The sequence below is a fragment of the Aulostomus chinensis genome, chromosome 11, assembly GCF_037954235.1.
Source record: "Aulostomus chinensis isolate RoL2024-O1b breed Wild chromosome 11, RoL_Achi_v1.0, whole genome shotgun sequence".
Classification (NCBI taxonomy): Eukaryota; Metazoa; Chordata; class Actinopteri; order Syngnathiformes; family Aulostomidae; genus Aulostomus; species Aulostomus chinensis.
Genome location: NC_141330.1, coordinates 5,565,924 through 5,582,473, shown reverse-complemented (window position 1 = coordinate 5,582,473; position 16,550 = coordinate 5,565,924). Strand labels below are relative to the sequence as shown.

Here is a 16,550-nt window from a genome sequence, read left to right as displayed (position 1 = left end):
AGGGTGAACCCCGCCTCTCGCCATAGCTGCTGAAATAGGCAGGAATAAGCGTAAGAAAATGGATGGACGGATGTTCTACTGGAGTAACACTTGCGGTATAAACGCATCACAAACAAATAAAGACAGAACACAAAATTAATTGCATGTCTCAAAAACTGCAGCACATGAAAACCATAAACCATGTGTGTGACGGACTACTGCCACTCTATGAGATGGACACTCTGTGTTACAAAGGCAGAATGGGAAGTAAGTGTGAACTGTTCTCCAGATGGAACCACACTGAGAATTTTAAACAGAGAACCACAAAGTTAATGCATATTTTAGTGTAAACAAATGACCGAACTGTTGTCATAGATGCAGTAGAACGGAACGAGGAGCTACTTTCCAACTACTTCATGACACTATCGAATCCAAGTGGATACGATGCAGAGTCTGACCTGGCGAGGTCATTAATGATGATGAATGATCATCATCACATACCTGAGGATTGTGATATCGTCCGCACTGTGATTTTTAACTGAGTTGAACTTCTTAGAAATTACGATTGCAACAGTATGACTTTGTCATTGATCGTTTGATGGTTTATTGAGCAGAAGCCATAATTGATGTTCTCAGAAAAGGCCAACAAGTGAACATCCATGTGAGCATTTCCTTATAACAGCTTCGCCGCCTTCCTTTGAATAACTTCCTGTTGACAACTGAAGGTCCGAGATTGGGAAGACATCGTAACAGTAATGGTTAGCGCATGCATGTACGTCACTGCTGCAGGTTCTCACGATTCACAACTTAATTGTTCGATGAAAAAGAAAAAAAATGTGTTAAAAATTTTTGTAAATGCTGCACGCATTCAAAAACCTCTGCAAATGTAAATATAAATTCTGTTGAATGTTACAAGAAGAGTTTGAAAATGGTTCAAAGTGCAGAAGACACCAGCGTAATATGGATGTATGTGGCTTCCAGAGCAGAAATACTGAGAGGAGGCTTTATACAGAAGTAGCAGACATTGTGTCCAGCAGCGAAACATGTAAAATGCAAAGTATAAAGAGTGTGTTTGTAAATGTTTTCCTTGTACAATAGTATAGGACATCAGATTAAGCCCTGTTCAGACTACACGACTTTTTTTGTCAACGACACGCCCTGCTGTTCACACCACCCGACGCTCAATCGGGCTGCTGTTCACTCTACAAGATTTGTCGCGGACGGGAGTGTTCAGACTACCCGATTTTCCCCGTCAGTAGGCGTGGCCGAGCAGCGCACACCCCTTTCATTGTAAACATGTACGCGGAGCAGAATGCAGCACTCCAAGTCGTTTGTGCGCTACAATGTAGCAAAAACAAAAAGAGGACCAAGCCTTCCGGATCCTACTGTGTCCACAGATATCGCAAACCCTTTGTAGAAATCATGCCTCTTGTCATTTTTGTTGTTGTTGTTGTTGTTCGCTATGCGCGGCTCCCCCGCTGCCGGAGCTCTTTTTGTCTGGGTTCATGGTCCCTCTTATGTCTGCTTTCATTGGCTGCAGCTGCGTTTACGTCACTGCAACAAGTCCTGGATATCTCGCAGTGCTAATGTCCACTTTCTGTCACCGACATCGCATGAGACCTCCCAGTCCGTTGTCTTCTAGCTGTTCACACCTCATTACTTTTGTCGCAGCAGTCGTTAGTGCCTCACCCCGATTTGGGGGAGGGAAGTCGTCGACATCGATGCCTAAAATCGTGTAGTGTGAACTGGGCTTTAGGTACATGGTTCGCAAATCTCACCCACTGTTTCCTCCAGATTAGAATAGATCGCCATGTCTTCCTCCTTTTCTGGTGCATAAAACATGACATCCTCATCATCCTCCCCTGATGCATCCTCCTCCTGGTTACGCTCCAATATTTCATCAGGCTCTCCACCACCCTCATGTCTTTGTACTTTTTCTTCTTTCTTAATTTCAGCATATTCAGTTTTTGTGCTCTCTTCTCTCTTCGCTGCTTCTCCAGGACTTTTTACCTTCAGCAGGGAAAAGTCAATACTGGCGTATTCCACGTCTTTTGATCCTGACACTCCATTGTTCGCATCCTCAGCTCCATATTTAGAGACATTTTGATGGTGAGTTTGAACATTTTCCACTGTTGCATAAGCATCTCTCTGTAAGGCACGATACAGAAAGGATATGACTCACTCAGCAGCCCAATATCTGTGAAACCTCACATGGGGAGGAGCAGGGCAACTGACAGAAGTCACGCTTGTGTCAACAACAATGGCGGACCACATCCTGTTTCTGTCCCTCAAAGCCTTGTTCCTCGCCTTAAAATCTGACATCGGCATTCATAGAAAACTGTGTTTTAAAAAAATGGGAGTTAAGCAGTTTTGGTTGGTCTCGGTGGTCACGATTGCCCCACCTCAGACCCTTGACCTAAGTAGTTCTTATTTTGAGACCAGTGGATTGTTGGGGCCGGCCTGGGACTAATATTAGACAGAAAATGCGCCAAATTTGCTGCCCGGTAGAGGCAGGAATTTGCTGTCTTGTCTGTGTGAAATGGAGGCGTAATATTCCTCTTTCCAAAAAAGCCGCCACTTGTGTGGGCGTAATCATGTAATGTGACATGCAGCACGAAGTTGCGTGTGAACAGTGACGTACAACATCTACAGAGAATATTTAGCCCCGTGACAGTCTGGCAAACCTCGTAGTGTCCAGGCCCAACCTCCCCCTGCCACTGCTGCTGTCGTGGTCACAAACCCGGTGGTATTTTTTTGTACGTTTTTTAACTTGCTGGTGACGTTTCTTCATCGGGTGATAGCCACGTCAACCAAGCTCCTCCGTGACCCTTTCAAACAAAAAGCCATCCGTCACTGTCCCGGGAGGTGGGTATCCACTGTCCCCTCATCAGTGATGGTTAGCAGCTCCCTGACCTCAGCGGCTCCCCAGGTGCTCATTTTGCTGTTGTGACAATGCGTCGGGTGAATATTTGGCCCCCTGACAGGCTGTAAGTTCCAGAACAGCAATCTGCCACTCTGGCTGCCAGCAGCATCGGTGCTGACATTCTCTGAGGTGTTTGATGCGGTAGAACCGGCGAGCTTTATGTCTGGGAGTTTGCGTCATCATCGACACCTCCACCCACCTCATGTCGAGCCGGCACATTGACGGCTTGGATTCACACAGCAGTAGAGGCGGCAATAAGTGTACCCTCGGAGGATGGGAGGAATATTGCCAAACTGACCCCAATTTGCCGCAAAAAAGATGGGTGAATTAGCGGCTCGGTGGCCAGGGTGAAAGCACCAGAAGATGCTTGCTCACCTGAGAGAAGCAGGAACTCAAAAAGGGAAGCTGACTCAGCGAATTCAGTTTCAAGCAAGAGTGGAAATCAAAATATTGCATCACATGTGTTGAAATCACGTCGGTGTATTGGGGCGGGGGGGGGGGGGGTTGCATCATGAGATTTTTCTCAACCTACCATGCTGACCGCACACTAAAAATACATGGTGGGAAAAAGCAAAATGTGTGTGGCCCTTCATTCACTTTGGAATCTCCATAGTTGATGTATGAGCTGTGTAATGTGGAAAAGTTTAACATAACAAAATCAAAGTCACACTGACGCATCCTCAGACATTATTTAAAAAAGTCAGACTTAGCTTCTAAAAAGCAATTCAAATTTAAAATACGCTAAAAGAATCAAAAACGAATCCATGGAATCAATAAAGATACAGGCACGTGCGTACGTCCTCTGTTTCCAGTGGTATAGCTGAAGTATTAGCTGAATAAATAAAAATACCTGGGAATCCTCTGGTGTTGTCAGCATCTCCAGGGTCTCACTCAGATTCCCAGAAGCTTTCTGCTTTTTCCTGCAGAAACAGCGGCGGGTTTAAATGTGTGTGTGTGTGACGACGAGGCGCAAACAAACCGAGGCGTGAGTGAAGAACGGATAAAAGGCCTACCTGTGGCATTTCTTTGACAGACAACAAATGACTGAAGAGAAAAGCACCCCAATCACAAAGCTAAAGAGGATTTTCAGCCACGAAAACGTTACATTCATGTTTTCATCTGGATTGATGAGAAACAAAAGACAAAGTTAACGTGAATTTTCATGCAACAGATGATGTCCCATTCGACATCTTGGTAACAGGATTCGCAGTGAAAATGGAGCATTAATTTAAAAGATATGTCACCATAAAAGTGTATTTTGCCTTTCTAGTAGCCAAAAATACTGGAGGTGTCTTAATCTCATGAAGGTTTTTGGTTTTTTTCCACCTGTACTTGTGACTCTTGACCACAGAGAAAGCCAGTCACACAATTTTAGCTGGAAGCTTGGGGCCAATGGCGACTGACAGCGAACCATAACAACAACAACAACAACAACAACAACAACAACAAAAAACCCTTCCATCTCCAAACCCTCAAGTGCATCATCAGGTATAATCCACGTCTTCTTCATCCAGCCGTATGCTCAGATTACAAGACAAGGTAGAACATTCTAGATGATACTCTTGAGAATTTGTCAATAGATATTTTTGAGCGGCTTTGGCGTCAGCTGCCACTCGCTATGATCTTCGAGCTAAAGTCGCGTGGCCGGCTCTTTCTGGATTTTGGAGTCCTGAAGAAGTAATGCAGAAGAGGTCAAATGTCTTTGGCAGCAGAAGGCACATATTTCCGAATATTTGAAAGGCAAAACTCACTTTTTGTGTGAAGAGTCACTTTAAGCAGTTGTCAATAGTAGAAGTACATTTTAGAAGTGAACACGTACCTTCTATTTTCTCTGTACTTCTTTGGATTCGAAGGTTTTTTTTTGCTGTCCAGTTCCCGTGGCTGCTGAAACACTCAACAGAGGTGTCACTGTCGTCTTTAACACTTAAACTGATGGTGCTGCTGACTGTGTTGTTTGCCACAGTGGTAATAACACGGTACTCAGTGAGGTTCTCCAACAACGGCCATGTGATGGTGGGTAAAGGGTCCCCCTGGCTGATACATTCACAGGTCAGAGCCACTGCCTGAACCACACATCCGGACCTACGCAGGATCTTTGGAAACCCTGGGGACACACAATCACATCAGAGCAGACCTACACTCGGTTCTTAAAGATGAACATCAGCTTCTAATCTGACAGAACTACAAGAGTCACGCTTACAAGTCACAGTGACGTCAACGGATGCGCTTTGAGTTTTGTTCTGGTGATTTGCTGTACAGATGTAACGCCCAGAGTGTTCTGCTGTCACATTTGGGATGATAAGAGAGCCCATTCCAGCGGCACCGTCCGGGTCGCTGTTGGTTCCATTCTGCAGGGTTGTGTGGGAACCAAGTACAGACCACGTAATGAGAGCTGGAGGAAAACTTTCAGCCGTGCATGTTAGAGTCAGAGTGTCGCCCTCCTTCACGAATGTTTCTCCACTGATTACAGGTTTCCTCCTATCTGTCAGGAAAAGTTCAAACATTAAAAAAAAGAAATAGTAACTTTTTAAAACAAGTTGATTTTGTAGTGACACTTGGAAGCTGAATACACAAGATCCAAATACCACTGAATAGCTGCAACTGCGCACGACTTTCCAAACGAATTACAGGAAATTTCACTGTGCAACAAAACCAAAAAAAGGCAGACAAAATATGGAGGAACATAAAAGTTTCTGTGTGATATGTCAAGCCTGTATGAGCTTGAAGGCCAAAGTCTCCACGCAGCATGAGCACAGCTCAACAAGTTTTAAAAACCTTTGTCTATTCTAATCCTTCTTGTTCTTTTTGTCCACTTAAACTTTCACGCTTATGTCAAAATTAATCTAGAAAAAAATAAGCAGTACTCATGAACTGGTGAGAAAAATGAGAACATCTTGGCTTTTCTACCATTTCATGTTTTTTGGTACAGTAGTACACTAAATTGATGTTAGTAAGATTCTTTTTTTTTTAATCAGATCAAATATTATTTGAATATACTTCAAAATAACAAGTCACAATTAGCCCCGAGCTTAACAAATCTGTATTTTTGTAGTTTTATCCAACACAATCCTCCTCCTCCTCCTCATCATCATCATCATTCTATACAACAAATATAAAATGAGCAGAAGAAAAAATACGGTTTCATTGGTGAAATTATAACTGTTGCAAAATACTGCTATATTTATGATACCTCAGAATTACATTGTAGAGATTTAACACATGTACTAAATGTTTTGATACAGCTTATTAATGTTAAATATCGGGACTAAATGTGTGGCTTTCTTTTGTCCTGACATCATGTAGTCAAAACATTACAATGCATTCAGAGAGACAACGGCACATTGTTCTACCAGCGCTTTTAACTTCCTTTGCATCTATGAGACAACGTTTCCACCAGAAAAGACATGAGAAGACATGCAGTCAGACATTTTACTATGAAGTACATGTGAGAGTAACAACAGTTGGTGCTACTCACAGATCACAGTCAGAGTCACCGTCTCCTCTGTAGTCACGTTGCCTGTGAAGTTGACCACACAAGTGACATTGGTGTGGTGGTGGTGCTCAGAAGAAGCCTTGAAGGTCAAGGTTGAGACGTGTCTTTGGGTGAAATCACTCATTTCCTCTGTCACCAAATCAGTAACGTTCCCCGCCAAGTGGGACTCCCTGTCTCCTGTTGGTTTCCACATCCAGGTGATAGTAGGAGGAGATCCAGAGCAGAGACCAGGAGCCGTGCAGGTCAGTGTGGTCTGCTGCCCCTCAGTCAGAGGAGGAACCCTCACTGTGGGCTTCTGGCTCAGAGCTACGCAAGAACAGACCATGAGAGTGATGATGTCATCTCAAACTCACTGTTGTTGTCTCAGTATTAATACACAGGTACAAAAGCTGAATATTTACGACTCCTTTTCATACCTTTAACTGAGACAGAGGCTCTTGTGGAAAATGTCCATCCATCTCTTTGCCTATTGACCCTGAGTTGATATTCTCCAGAATCTGACTCTGTGAGGTCATTGACCATGATGCTGCAGTTCCTCTGAAGCAGGTCGGACTCCAGCAAAGTCACTCGTCCTTTGAACCCAGCTTGAACTTTCATGTTGTTTTTGTTGGTGTGGAGTATTGTGTCTGAGTCACTACATCTCTGTTTATTTGCTGGACATTTGTACCAAACTAAATGTTGAGGTGTGAAGTAATAAGGAATATTGAAAGAACACGGTACAACAACACATAGTCCAGCTTCAGATGTTATTTCTCCTTCATCAAGAGTGACACAGAATCCTTGGGAACACCATTCCTTCATTAATGGACCTGTTTCATGCAAAGAAGGAGACATCATAGAAAAACATGATACTTTATCAGAAATGGTGAAAAAAGATCATGGTGAAAAAAGTAGATCAGGACAAGACTGTAGTAAAGTTATGTACCTGCATTGCTGTCTCTCACAGAGAAGAGCAGAGAAGCCCAGAGAAGCAGAGGGGTCCTCATCCGATGCATGACTCGGCCTCTCCCTCCCTCCACAGGTCAGCTTTTACACTCCAGTACAGTAAATATGAAGAAAGTTCAGCTGATGAGAATGAAACATAAGAAGCAGCACAACCAGCATCACAGGTCTGTGATCACACTACAAAAGGCTTTCATGAAGAACCTCTGTCCTGGAAAGGGCTAAGTTTGTAGCTCTTGTGTTTTCAGCATGAAAATTTAGAAATTCATAAGGATGGTATTTACTGACATATTCAAGGCTGCAGACCCAAAAGTTCAAAGGTGGTCAGCAGGTGTAACCACAGACCTCTCTTCAGCCTCACTTCAGCCTCTCTTCAGCCTCACTTCAGCCACGTAACAATAAACCCACTGATATTGACGCGAGGAAACTGGAGGTTCAACAAGGTATTGGCACGTTTTATGACTCGTTCCTGCACCGCCCTAAACGCCCTGTTTACAGCGGCCATTTTGACATAACGGGGTCATCACGAGGGTCAAGTGTGACATTAACCACGGCTCCGTTCCAACACGTGTCACGACTGTCTCAGGCTTTTGGTGTAAATGAGCCAGGGATTTTTGAGCAGGGTTCAGATACACTCTGATAATTAAAGCTTACCTTGCAATGACACTCCAAAATGGCTGCAGTGAAAAGAGCCTCGCCCCGCCTTATTCACGAGTGCCTGTTGAGGTTTGGGCCCCTCAACTATTTACTGAAGGAACTGTCACAAAAACTCAGTTCCATCCCTGAGCAGCCTTCCTCCAATTCACCCCACCTTTCCTTTTGTGAAAGGAAAGAATACGGAAAACTATTATTGTGCTGTTAGGGAAGAAATTGCCTTTAGGAAAAGTTAACACACTGGTCTTCATGGCTTGGAAACTCAGTTTAAGATCTTGAAGAGCGTTTTACCTCTGTTTGTCACCAGCTGGCTTCGATGTGGTCTCTGCAGTCCTCAATGGAAATGTTAGTTTTGTTTGTCCATTTCTTCTCTCTTGAGGCAACCGCAAGCTTTAAGGAAGTGTCCCTTTGCGCTACTTCTCTTTTGCTGAGACCAACAGGCTGCTTAATATTCAGTGTCTCAGCACATATCGAGAGATGCTCTTCATATTTGGCAAATATTCACTTTACACACTGAATCATGTATCAGAGAATTTTATTTTTCCTGGTTATCTTTAGGTCCTGACAGTGTTGTATCCATTCATCCGTTTTCTTCCGCTTATTCCTGTTAAGGGTCGCGGGGGGGGGGGGGGGTGGAGCCTATCCCAGCAGCTACGGGCGAGAGGCGGGGTTCACCCTGGACAGGTCACCAGTGTTCAGTCATTTTTACCTATGATGTATTTGGGGTGGAGAGAAGTGTGTGTGTGTGTGTGTGTGTGTGTGTGTGTGTGTGTGTGTGTGTGTGTGTGTGTGTGTGGTTGGGCCTCCAAATAAAATTTCACTTAGGGGCCCAATTTGGTCAGGGGTGGCACTGCTTATTCTTTCTAGACTGGATGGCAAAGACCTCCACCTGTAAACAAATGTGGTTCACCGCAATGAACAGCAGGGGGCGAAATCCATATTGTATATGGATTGATGTGCACCAGAAAAATCTAGATGGAAACCAGGTGGACATGAAAACTGGATTTGGATTTGCCTGAATCTGTGACATCATGTGATGTCATTTCAAAGACCATTGTGGCGAACTCAGCGTGGAGATGGTTTTTTGTTTTGTTTTGTTTTGTTTTTTTTAGATTTTGCATTCAGTACCCAGGATAACACATACAGGAGGACAGAGAGGAAAGAGAGGAGGAGAGAGAAGCCCAGTGCACCATGGGAGATCGCTCAGCAGTCTACGCCTATAGCAGCATATCTAAGGGCCAGCCTAAGCAGCCCAACTATATACTTTATCAAAGAGGAAGGTCTCAAGTCTGCTCTTAAAGGTAGAGAGGGTGCCTGCATCCCGGACCGACACTGGGAGACGGTTCCACAGGAGGGGAGCCTGACAGCTGAAGGCTCTGGCTCCCATTCTACTTTTCGAAACTCGAGGAACCACAAGTAACCCTGCATCCTGGGAGCGAAAGGTTCTAGCTGAGTAATTGGGGACTATGAGCTCTGTCAGGTAGGAGCCTGACTTTTGAGGACTTTTTATGCAAGAAGTAGAATTTTAAATTCTATTCTTAATTTGATAGGGAGCCAATTCAGAGAAGCCAGTTCAGGAGAGACATGATCTTTTCTACCAGTTCTCATCAACACGCAGGCAGCAGCGTTTGGACCAGCTGTAGAGTCTTTAGGGACTTATTGGTGCAGCCTGATAAGAGGGAACTGCAGTAATCCAGCCCGGAAGTGACAAAAGCATGGACTAGTTTTTCATGAGGCAGACATTCAAGGATGCAACATGTCCCCCTGATGGACAGATAGGAAACAGCTTCTCTTCTCCAGTACTTTATAAATGAGGTGCTGTATCATACCAGTGTATGAAAACACTACAAATACGTCATCACAATCTTTTCATTTATTTGATTTCACATCCACAAACTTTCAGTCTTCATCTCTGTGAAACAGACTGCTGAAAATCGTCTGCTAACAGTTGTTTTAAAAAAAAAAATGTTACAATAAAATCTTGTTTCATGAGGTCGATGCAGGTAACTTCACTTCACTTGAATATGATTTAGTTAATGCAATTTTTTTTGTTGCTATTATATTGCTTTTTTAAAAAGGTTAGTAAGCGTAATCTGTTTTTACTCACTAGAAATAAGACAAGGAAATCTGCTGAGAAATGAAGAAATTTATCAGTTAACATTTTAATGCTTCTTCTGATATGCTACATGATGTTAAAATTGGAAATGTGTACAAATGCAAATACTGTTGTTTTTTTTATTAGAATTTGTCAAGTGACACTACTGATACACACCAGCACCAAAGACCACGTACAGCAGGACAAGAGGCTTTATGATGTACATACATTTAGACTTTAAAACAAATAAAAGTCATGAAAAACACATGGAAAATGATTTAGGATGTAGACATGTTGGTTTCTCAAGATAAAGAAATGAAACCCCTTTTTAACTGGTTTCACATACAACACTGGCTGCACGCTGGTGCAGTGGTCAGCACTGTTGCCTCACAGCAAGAAGGTTCCAGGTTCCAGCCCCGGCTCCAGCACGGGGTCTTTCTGTGTGGAGTCTCCATGTTCTCCCTGTTCCTGCGTGGGTTCTCTCTGGTACTCCAGCTTCCTCCCACAGTCCAAAGACATCAAGAGAGGACGAGGCTGATTGATACTCTAAATTGACCGTAGGTGTGACTGTGAGTGTGAATGGTTGTCTGTCTCTATGTGTTGGCCCTGTGATGGACTGGTGACCTGTCCAGGGTGAACCCCGCCTCTCACCCATAGCTGCTGGGATAGGCTCCTACCTGACAGAGCTCATAGTCCCCAATTACTCAGCTAGAACCTTTCGCTCCCAGGATGCAGGGTTACTTGTGGTTCCTCGAGTTTCGAAAAGTAGAATGGGAGCCAGAGCCTTCAGCTGTCAGGCTCCCCTCCTGTGGAACCGTCTCCCAGTGTCGGTCCGGGATGCAGGCACCCTCTCCACCTTTAAGAGCAGACTTGAGACCTTCCTCTTTGATAAAGTATATAGTTGGGCTGCTTAGGCTGGCCCTTAGATATGCTGCTATAGGCGTAGACTGCTGAGCGATCTCCCATGGTGCACTGGGCTTCTCTCTCCTCCTCTCTTTCCTCTCTGTCCTCCTGTATGTGTTATCCCGGGTACTGAATGCAAAATCTAAAAAAAACAAAACAAAACAAAACAAAAAACCATCTCCACGCTGAGTTCGCCACAATGGTCTTTGAAATGACATCACATGATGTCACAGATTCAGGCAAATCCAAATCCAGTTTTCATGTCCACCTGGTTTCCATCTAGATTTTTCTGGTGCACATCAATCCATATACAATATGGATTTCGCCCCCTGCTGTTCATTGCGGTGAACCACATTTGTTTACAGGTGGAGGTCTTTGCCATCCAGTCTAGAAAGAATAAGCAGTGCCACCCCTGACCAAATTGGGCCCCTAAGTGAAATTTTATTTGGAGGCCCAACCACACACACACGCACACACACACACACACACACACACACACACTTCTCTCCACCCCAAATACATCATAGGTAAAAATGACTGAACACTGGTGACCTGTCCAGGGTGAACCCCGCCTCTCGCCCGTAGCTGCTGGGATAGGCTCCAACCCCCCCCCCCCCCCCCCCCCCCCCGCGACCCTTAACAGGAATAAGCGGAAGAAAACGGATGAATGGATACAACACTGTCAGGACCTAAAGATAACCAGGAAAAATAAAATTCTCTGATACATGATTCAGTGTGTAAAGTGAATATTTGCCAAATATGAAGAGCATCTCTCGATATGTGCTGAGACACTGAATATTAAGCAGCCTGTTGGTCTCAGCAAAAGAGAAGTAGCGCAAAGGGACACTTCCTTAAAGCTTGCAGTTGCCTCAAGAGAGAAGAAATGGACAAACAAAACTAACATTTCCATTGAGGACTGCAGAGACCACATCGAAGCCCGCTGGTGACAAACAGAGGTAAAACGCTCTTCAAGATCTTAAACTGAGTTTCCAAGCCATGAAGACCAGTGTGTTAACTTTTCCTAAAGGCAATTTCTTCCCTAACAGCACAATAATAGTTTTCCGTATTCTTTCCTTTCACAAAAGGAAAGGTGGGGTGAATTGGAGGAAGGCTGCTCAGGGATGGAACTGAGTTTTTGTGACAGTTCCTTCAGTAAATAGTTGAGGGGCCCAAACCTCAACAGGCACTCGTGAATAAGGCGGGGCGAGGCTCTTTTCACTGCAGCCATTTTGGAGTGTCATTGCAAGGTAAGCTTTAATTATCAGAGTGTATCTGAACCCTGCTCAAAAATCCCTGGCTCATTTACACCAAAAGCCTGAGACAGTCGTGACACATGTTGGAACGGAGCCGTGGTTAATGTCACACTTGACCCTCGTGATGACCCCGTTATGTCAAAATGGCCGCTGTAAACAGGGCGTTTAGGGCGGTGCAGGAACGAGTCATAAAACGTGCCAATACCTTGTTGAACCTCCAGTTTCCTCGCGTCAATATCAGTGGGTTTATTGTTACGTGGCTGAAGTGAGGCTGAAGAGAGGCTGAAGAGAGGCTGAAGTGAGGCTGAAGAGAGGTCTGTGGTTACACCTGCTGACCACCTTTGAACTTTTGGGTCTGCAGCCTTGAATATGTCAGTAAATACCATCCTTATGAATTTCTAAATTTTCATGCTGAAAACACAAGAGCTACAAACTTAGCCCTTTCCAGGACAGAGGTTCTTCATGAAAGCCTTTTGTAGTGTGATCACAGACCTGTGATGCTGGTTGTGCTGCTTCTTATGTTTCATTCTCATCAGCTGAACTTTCTTCATATTTACTGTACTGGAGTGTAAAAGCTGACCTGTGGAGGGAGGGAGAGGCCGAGTCATGCATCGGATGAGGACCCCTCTGCTTCTCTGGGCTTCTCTGCTCTTCTCTGTGAGAGACAGCAATGCAGGTACATAACTTTACTACAGTCTTGTCCTGATCTACTTTTTTCACCATGATCTTTTTTCACCATTTCTGATAAAGTATCATGTTTTTCTATGATGTCTCCTTCTTTGCATGAAACAGGTCCATTAATGAAGGAATGGTGTTCCCAAGGATTCTGTGTCACTCTTGATGAAGGAGAAATAACATCTGAAGCTGGACTATGTGTTGTTGTACCGTGTTCTTTCAATATTCCTTATTACTTCACACCTCAATTTTTAGTTTGGTACAAATGTCCAGCAAATAAACAGAGATGTAGTGACTCAGACACAATACTCCACACCAACAAAAACAAAATGAAAGTTCAAGCTGGGTTCAAAGGACGAGTGACTTTGCTGGAGTCCGACCTGCTTCAGAGGAACTGCAGCATCATGGTCAATGACCTCACAGAGTCAGATTCTGGAGAATATCAACTCAGGGTCAATAGGCAAAGAGATGGATGGACATTTTCCACAAGAGCCTCTGTCTCAGTTAAAGGTATAAAAAAGGAGTCGTAAATATTCAGCTTTTGTACCTGTGTATTAATACTGAGACAACAACAGTGAGTTTGAGATGACATCATCACTCTCATGGTCTGTTCTTGCGTAGCTCTGAGCCAGAAGCCCACAGTGAGGGTTCCTCCTCTGACTGAGGGGCAGCAGACCACACTGACCTGCACGGCTCCTGGTCTCTGCTCTGGATCTCCTCCTACTATCACCTGGATGTGGAAACCAACAGGAGACAGGGAGTCCCACTTGGCGGGGAACGTTACTGATTTGGTGACAGAGGAAATGAGTGATTTCACCCAAAGACACGTCTCAACCTTGACCTTCAAGGCTTCTTCTGAGCACCACCACCACACCAATGTCACTTGTGTGGTCAACTTCACAGGCAACGTGACTACAGAGGAGACGGTGACTCTGACTGTGATCTGTGAGTAGCACCAACTGTTGTTACTCTCACATGTACTTCATAGTAAAATGTCTGACTGCATGTCTTCTCATGTCTTTTCTGGTGGAAACGTTGTCTCATAGATGCAAAGGAAGTTAAAAGCGCTGGTAGAACAATGTGCCGTTGTCTCTCTGAATGCATTGTAATGTTTTGACTACATGATGTCAGGACAAAAGAAAGCCACACATTTAGTCCCGATATTTAACATTAATAAGCTGTATCAAAACATTTAGTACATGTGTTAAAGCGCTACAATGTAATTCTGAGGTATCATAAATATAGCAGTATTTTGCAACAGTTATAATTTCACCAATGAAGCCAATTACATAACTTTACTACAGTCAGTTAGGACTGCAGTTTATCCATAATAATAGAATTGATACAGAATAATAATAATAATTATAATAATACAACATCCATCCATCCATCCATTTTCTTCCGCTTATCCCTGTTAAGGTTCCCAACAGCCTTCAGGTGAGAGGCAGGGTTCACCCTGGACAGGTCACCAGTCCATCACAGGACCAACACATAGAGACAGACAACCATTCACACTCACAGTCACACCTACGGTCAATTTAGAGTATCAATCAGCCTCGTCCCCTCTTGATGTCTTTGGACTGTGGGAGGAAGCCGGAGTACCAGAGAGAACCCACGCAGGAACAGGGAGAACATGGAGACTCCACACAGAAAGACCCGTGCTTATTATTATTAGTAGTAGTAGTCTTATTACTACTACTAGTAGTAGTAGTAGTAATAGTAGTAGTAGTAGTAGTAGTAGTTGTCCTAGGAGGATTTGCATTAACTGCATGACTTGCAGCAGCCCCCATCACGTCAGCAGGGCCTTCAGGCAGCACCTCTACAACTGCCACAGATGCTACTCACTTCTCAACCAGTTGATCCGCCTCTTCACTTTACAGAAACTGAACGGGTCGAATCTGTGCAGCGAGGGCCTTTTAAGGTTGTATCAGATTTCACTTTCCCTAAGACAGATGGAAGAAGTTTTCATAGTCGTCTGTTCAGTCATTTTTACCTGTGATATATATGGGATGGAGAGAAGTGTGTGTGTGTGTGTGTGTGTGTGTGGGCCTCCAAATAAAATTTCCCTTCGGGGCCCAATTTGGTCAGGGGTGGCACCGCTTATTCTTTCTAGACTGGATGGCAAAGACTTCCACCTGTAAACAAATGCGGTTCCTCACAATAAACAGCAGGGGCGAAATCCATATTGTATATGGATTGATGTGCACCAGAAAAATCTAGATGGAAACCAGGTGGACATGAAAACTGGATTTGCCTGAAACTGTGACATCATATGATGTCATTTCAAAGACCACTGTGGCGAACTCAGCGTGGCGTAGCAGTATAACAGCAGGACAGTTTATTTGTTTTGGTAGTTCCTGTTCCACCGAGTGTGGTGCTTCCTTGGGTCCTCGCTGGAATATCTCTAACTATCAATGTGTTTGCCATGATCTTCATGATGCTCCTTTGGTATGTTCATCTAACATATTCTATCATTTGTGTTTCCCAAATAATTTCATACGCTGAATGATTTACTATGTCATCCCACAAAAGGAACTCCAGAAGGAAGGCGACACCAAATCAAGAGGACAGAACCTACATGTCTCTGAAGAAAAGAGAGTGCTCACCAGATTATGATGTCATTGCTCGCCATCCTGGCTCCTCATCCATCTTTGAGGGGAGCTGTTAAATGTAACATTCACTGTGTGTTAGATTTGAAGAATGTATATGTAGAGTGATAGAAATGCATTGTGTGATTGATGAATTGCATGGATGACCGCTGGACTTAATTTAAGATGTTATGTCGGTTAAACTCACATGATGCAGTGGAACTTTCCCACATGAATAAAACAACAACATTGACTCAAAGTCATGACGTTCTTGTCAAATTTCTTCGAGTCGGTTCAGCACAGCCGCTAGATGACGACTGTTGGTGTTAAATTGCCACAAATAACAAAAATTACAACATTCCTAATAGTTCAGAGGAATCATTGTACTGATTATGACAATACTTTCAAACTTGAGATACAGCATTGTGATTGGATGCCTCTTTGAGGTGTGTTTGTCACAGTGACCTTGACCTTTGAGCACACACAGCTTTTCAGTTCATTCTTGAGTCCCAGTGAACGCCGGTGCCAAATTTGAAAAAATGTGCAGTGTAGAAAAAAAAACAACAACAACCCAATATTAAATACTGTAGAATTTACAGAATTGAAGAGCTGGGTGTATTCTCCCTACTAATGCTGTTTCCTTTCATTAAGACAAATATCCATAGACGCCTTGGGTTCTGCGTCCTCACCTCAATAAAAACCATACTTATTTTATGTCAGAATTTGCAAATGTACATATATAGAGTCAAATCAGTGTCTATATCTGAAACTGAAAATAAAAGACTCTGAAGGTTGAAATTCTGGGTTTGAAATTTTGAAAGGTTTAACAAATATTTAACTTGCTTGAATAAAGTTTTGATAGCTGGGGGGGGGGGGGGAATCAAATCCCTCATTTCCTTCATCACGTCTGCAACACTGTTTACAGTTTCTTGAACACAGTTTCAAAACTGTCACTGTTCTCTTACCGTACTTTTTTGCTCTGGTTTTGGTTTTGACTCAAGCTCTCTTTCAGAGGGACAGAAATCCCCAGGAGGATACAAATCCC

At 43.7% G+C, this 16,550-nt stretch overlaps 2 protein-coding genes across 3 annotated transcripts; one reads left to right on the top strand and one right to left on the bottom strand.

Moving 5' to 3' along the window:
- Nucleotides 1–39: 39 nt before the first annotated feature.
- Nucleotides 40–8,558, bottom strand: LOC147252979 (sialic acid-binding Ig-like lectin 5). The gene is made up of 10 exons (XM_086217936.1): nt 8,283–8,558; nt 7,992–8,153; nt 7,321–7,460; nt 6,812–7,204; nt 6,378–6,701; nt 5,103–5,384; nt 4,722–5,006; nt 3,916–4,021; nt 3,753–3,822; nt 40–2,127 (listed from the first exon to the last, which is right to left on the bottom strand). The coding sequence occupies exons 3-10, from the start codon at nt 7,388–7,390 to the stop codon at nt 1,732–1,734; spliced, it is 1,926 nt and encodes a 641-aa protein (XP_086074062.1). The 5' UTR covers nt 7,391–7,460; nt 7,992–8,153; nt 8,283–8,558; the 3' UTR covers nt 40–1,731.
- A 3,094-nt stretch (nt 8,559–11,652) lies between these two features.
- Nucleotides 11,653–15,768, top strand: LOC147252978 (sialic acid-binding Ig-like lectin 14). 2 transcript variants are annotated; one of them, XM_086217097.1, is made up of 7 exons: nt 11,653–11,945; nt 12,075–12,236; nt 12,779–12,918; nt 13,035–13,427; nt 13,539–13,862; nt 15,272–15,365; nt 15,450–15,768. In XM_086217097.1, exons 3-7 carry the CDS (start codon nt 12,849–12,851, stop codon nt 15,583–15,585), a joined length of 1,017 nt encoding a protein of 338 aa, XP_086073223.1. In that variant the 5' UTR covers nt 11,653–11,945; nt 12,075–12,236; nt 12,779–12,848; the 3' UTR covers nt 15,586–15,768. The 2 variants fall into 2 exon arrangements, with proteins under 2 accessions (XP_086073223.1, XP_086073222.1); XM_086217096.1 differs by lacking the exons at nt 15,272–15,365; nt 15,450–15,768 and adding an exon at nt 14,337–15,246.
- The last annotated feature ends 782 nt before the right edge of the window (nt 15,769–16,550 follow it).

Coding starts and splice junctions, on each gene's coding strand:
- LOC147252979 (XM_086217936.1), bottom strand. CDS start 7,390: ATGCATCGGATGAGGACCCCTCTGCTTCTCTGGGCTTCTCTGCTCTTC. Junction 7,205..7,320: donor TGTGAGAGACAGCAATGCAG/GTACATAACTTT, acceptor TGCATGAAACAG/GTCCATTAATGAAGGAATGG. Junction 4,022..4,721: donor AAGTACAGAGAAAATAGAAG/GTACGTGTTCAC, acceptor TCATCAATCCAG/ATGAAAACATGAATGTAACG.
- LOC147252978 (XM_086217096.1), top strand. CDS start 12,849: ATGCATCGGATGAGGACCCCTCTGCTTCTCTGGGCTTCTCTGCTCTTC. Junction 12,919..13,034: donor TGTGAGAGACAGCAATGCAG/GTACATAACTTT, acceptor TGCATGAAACAG/GTCCATTAATGAAGGAATGG. Junction 13,428..13,538: donor AGCCTCTGTCTCAGTTAAAG/GTATAAAAAAGG, acceptor GTTCTTGCGTAG/CTCTGAGCCAGAAGCCCACA.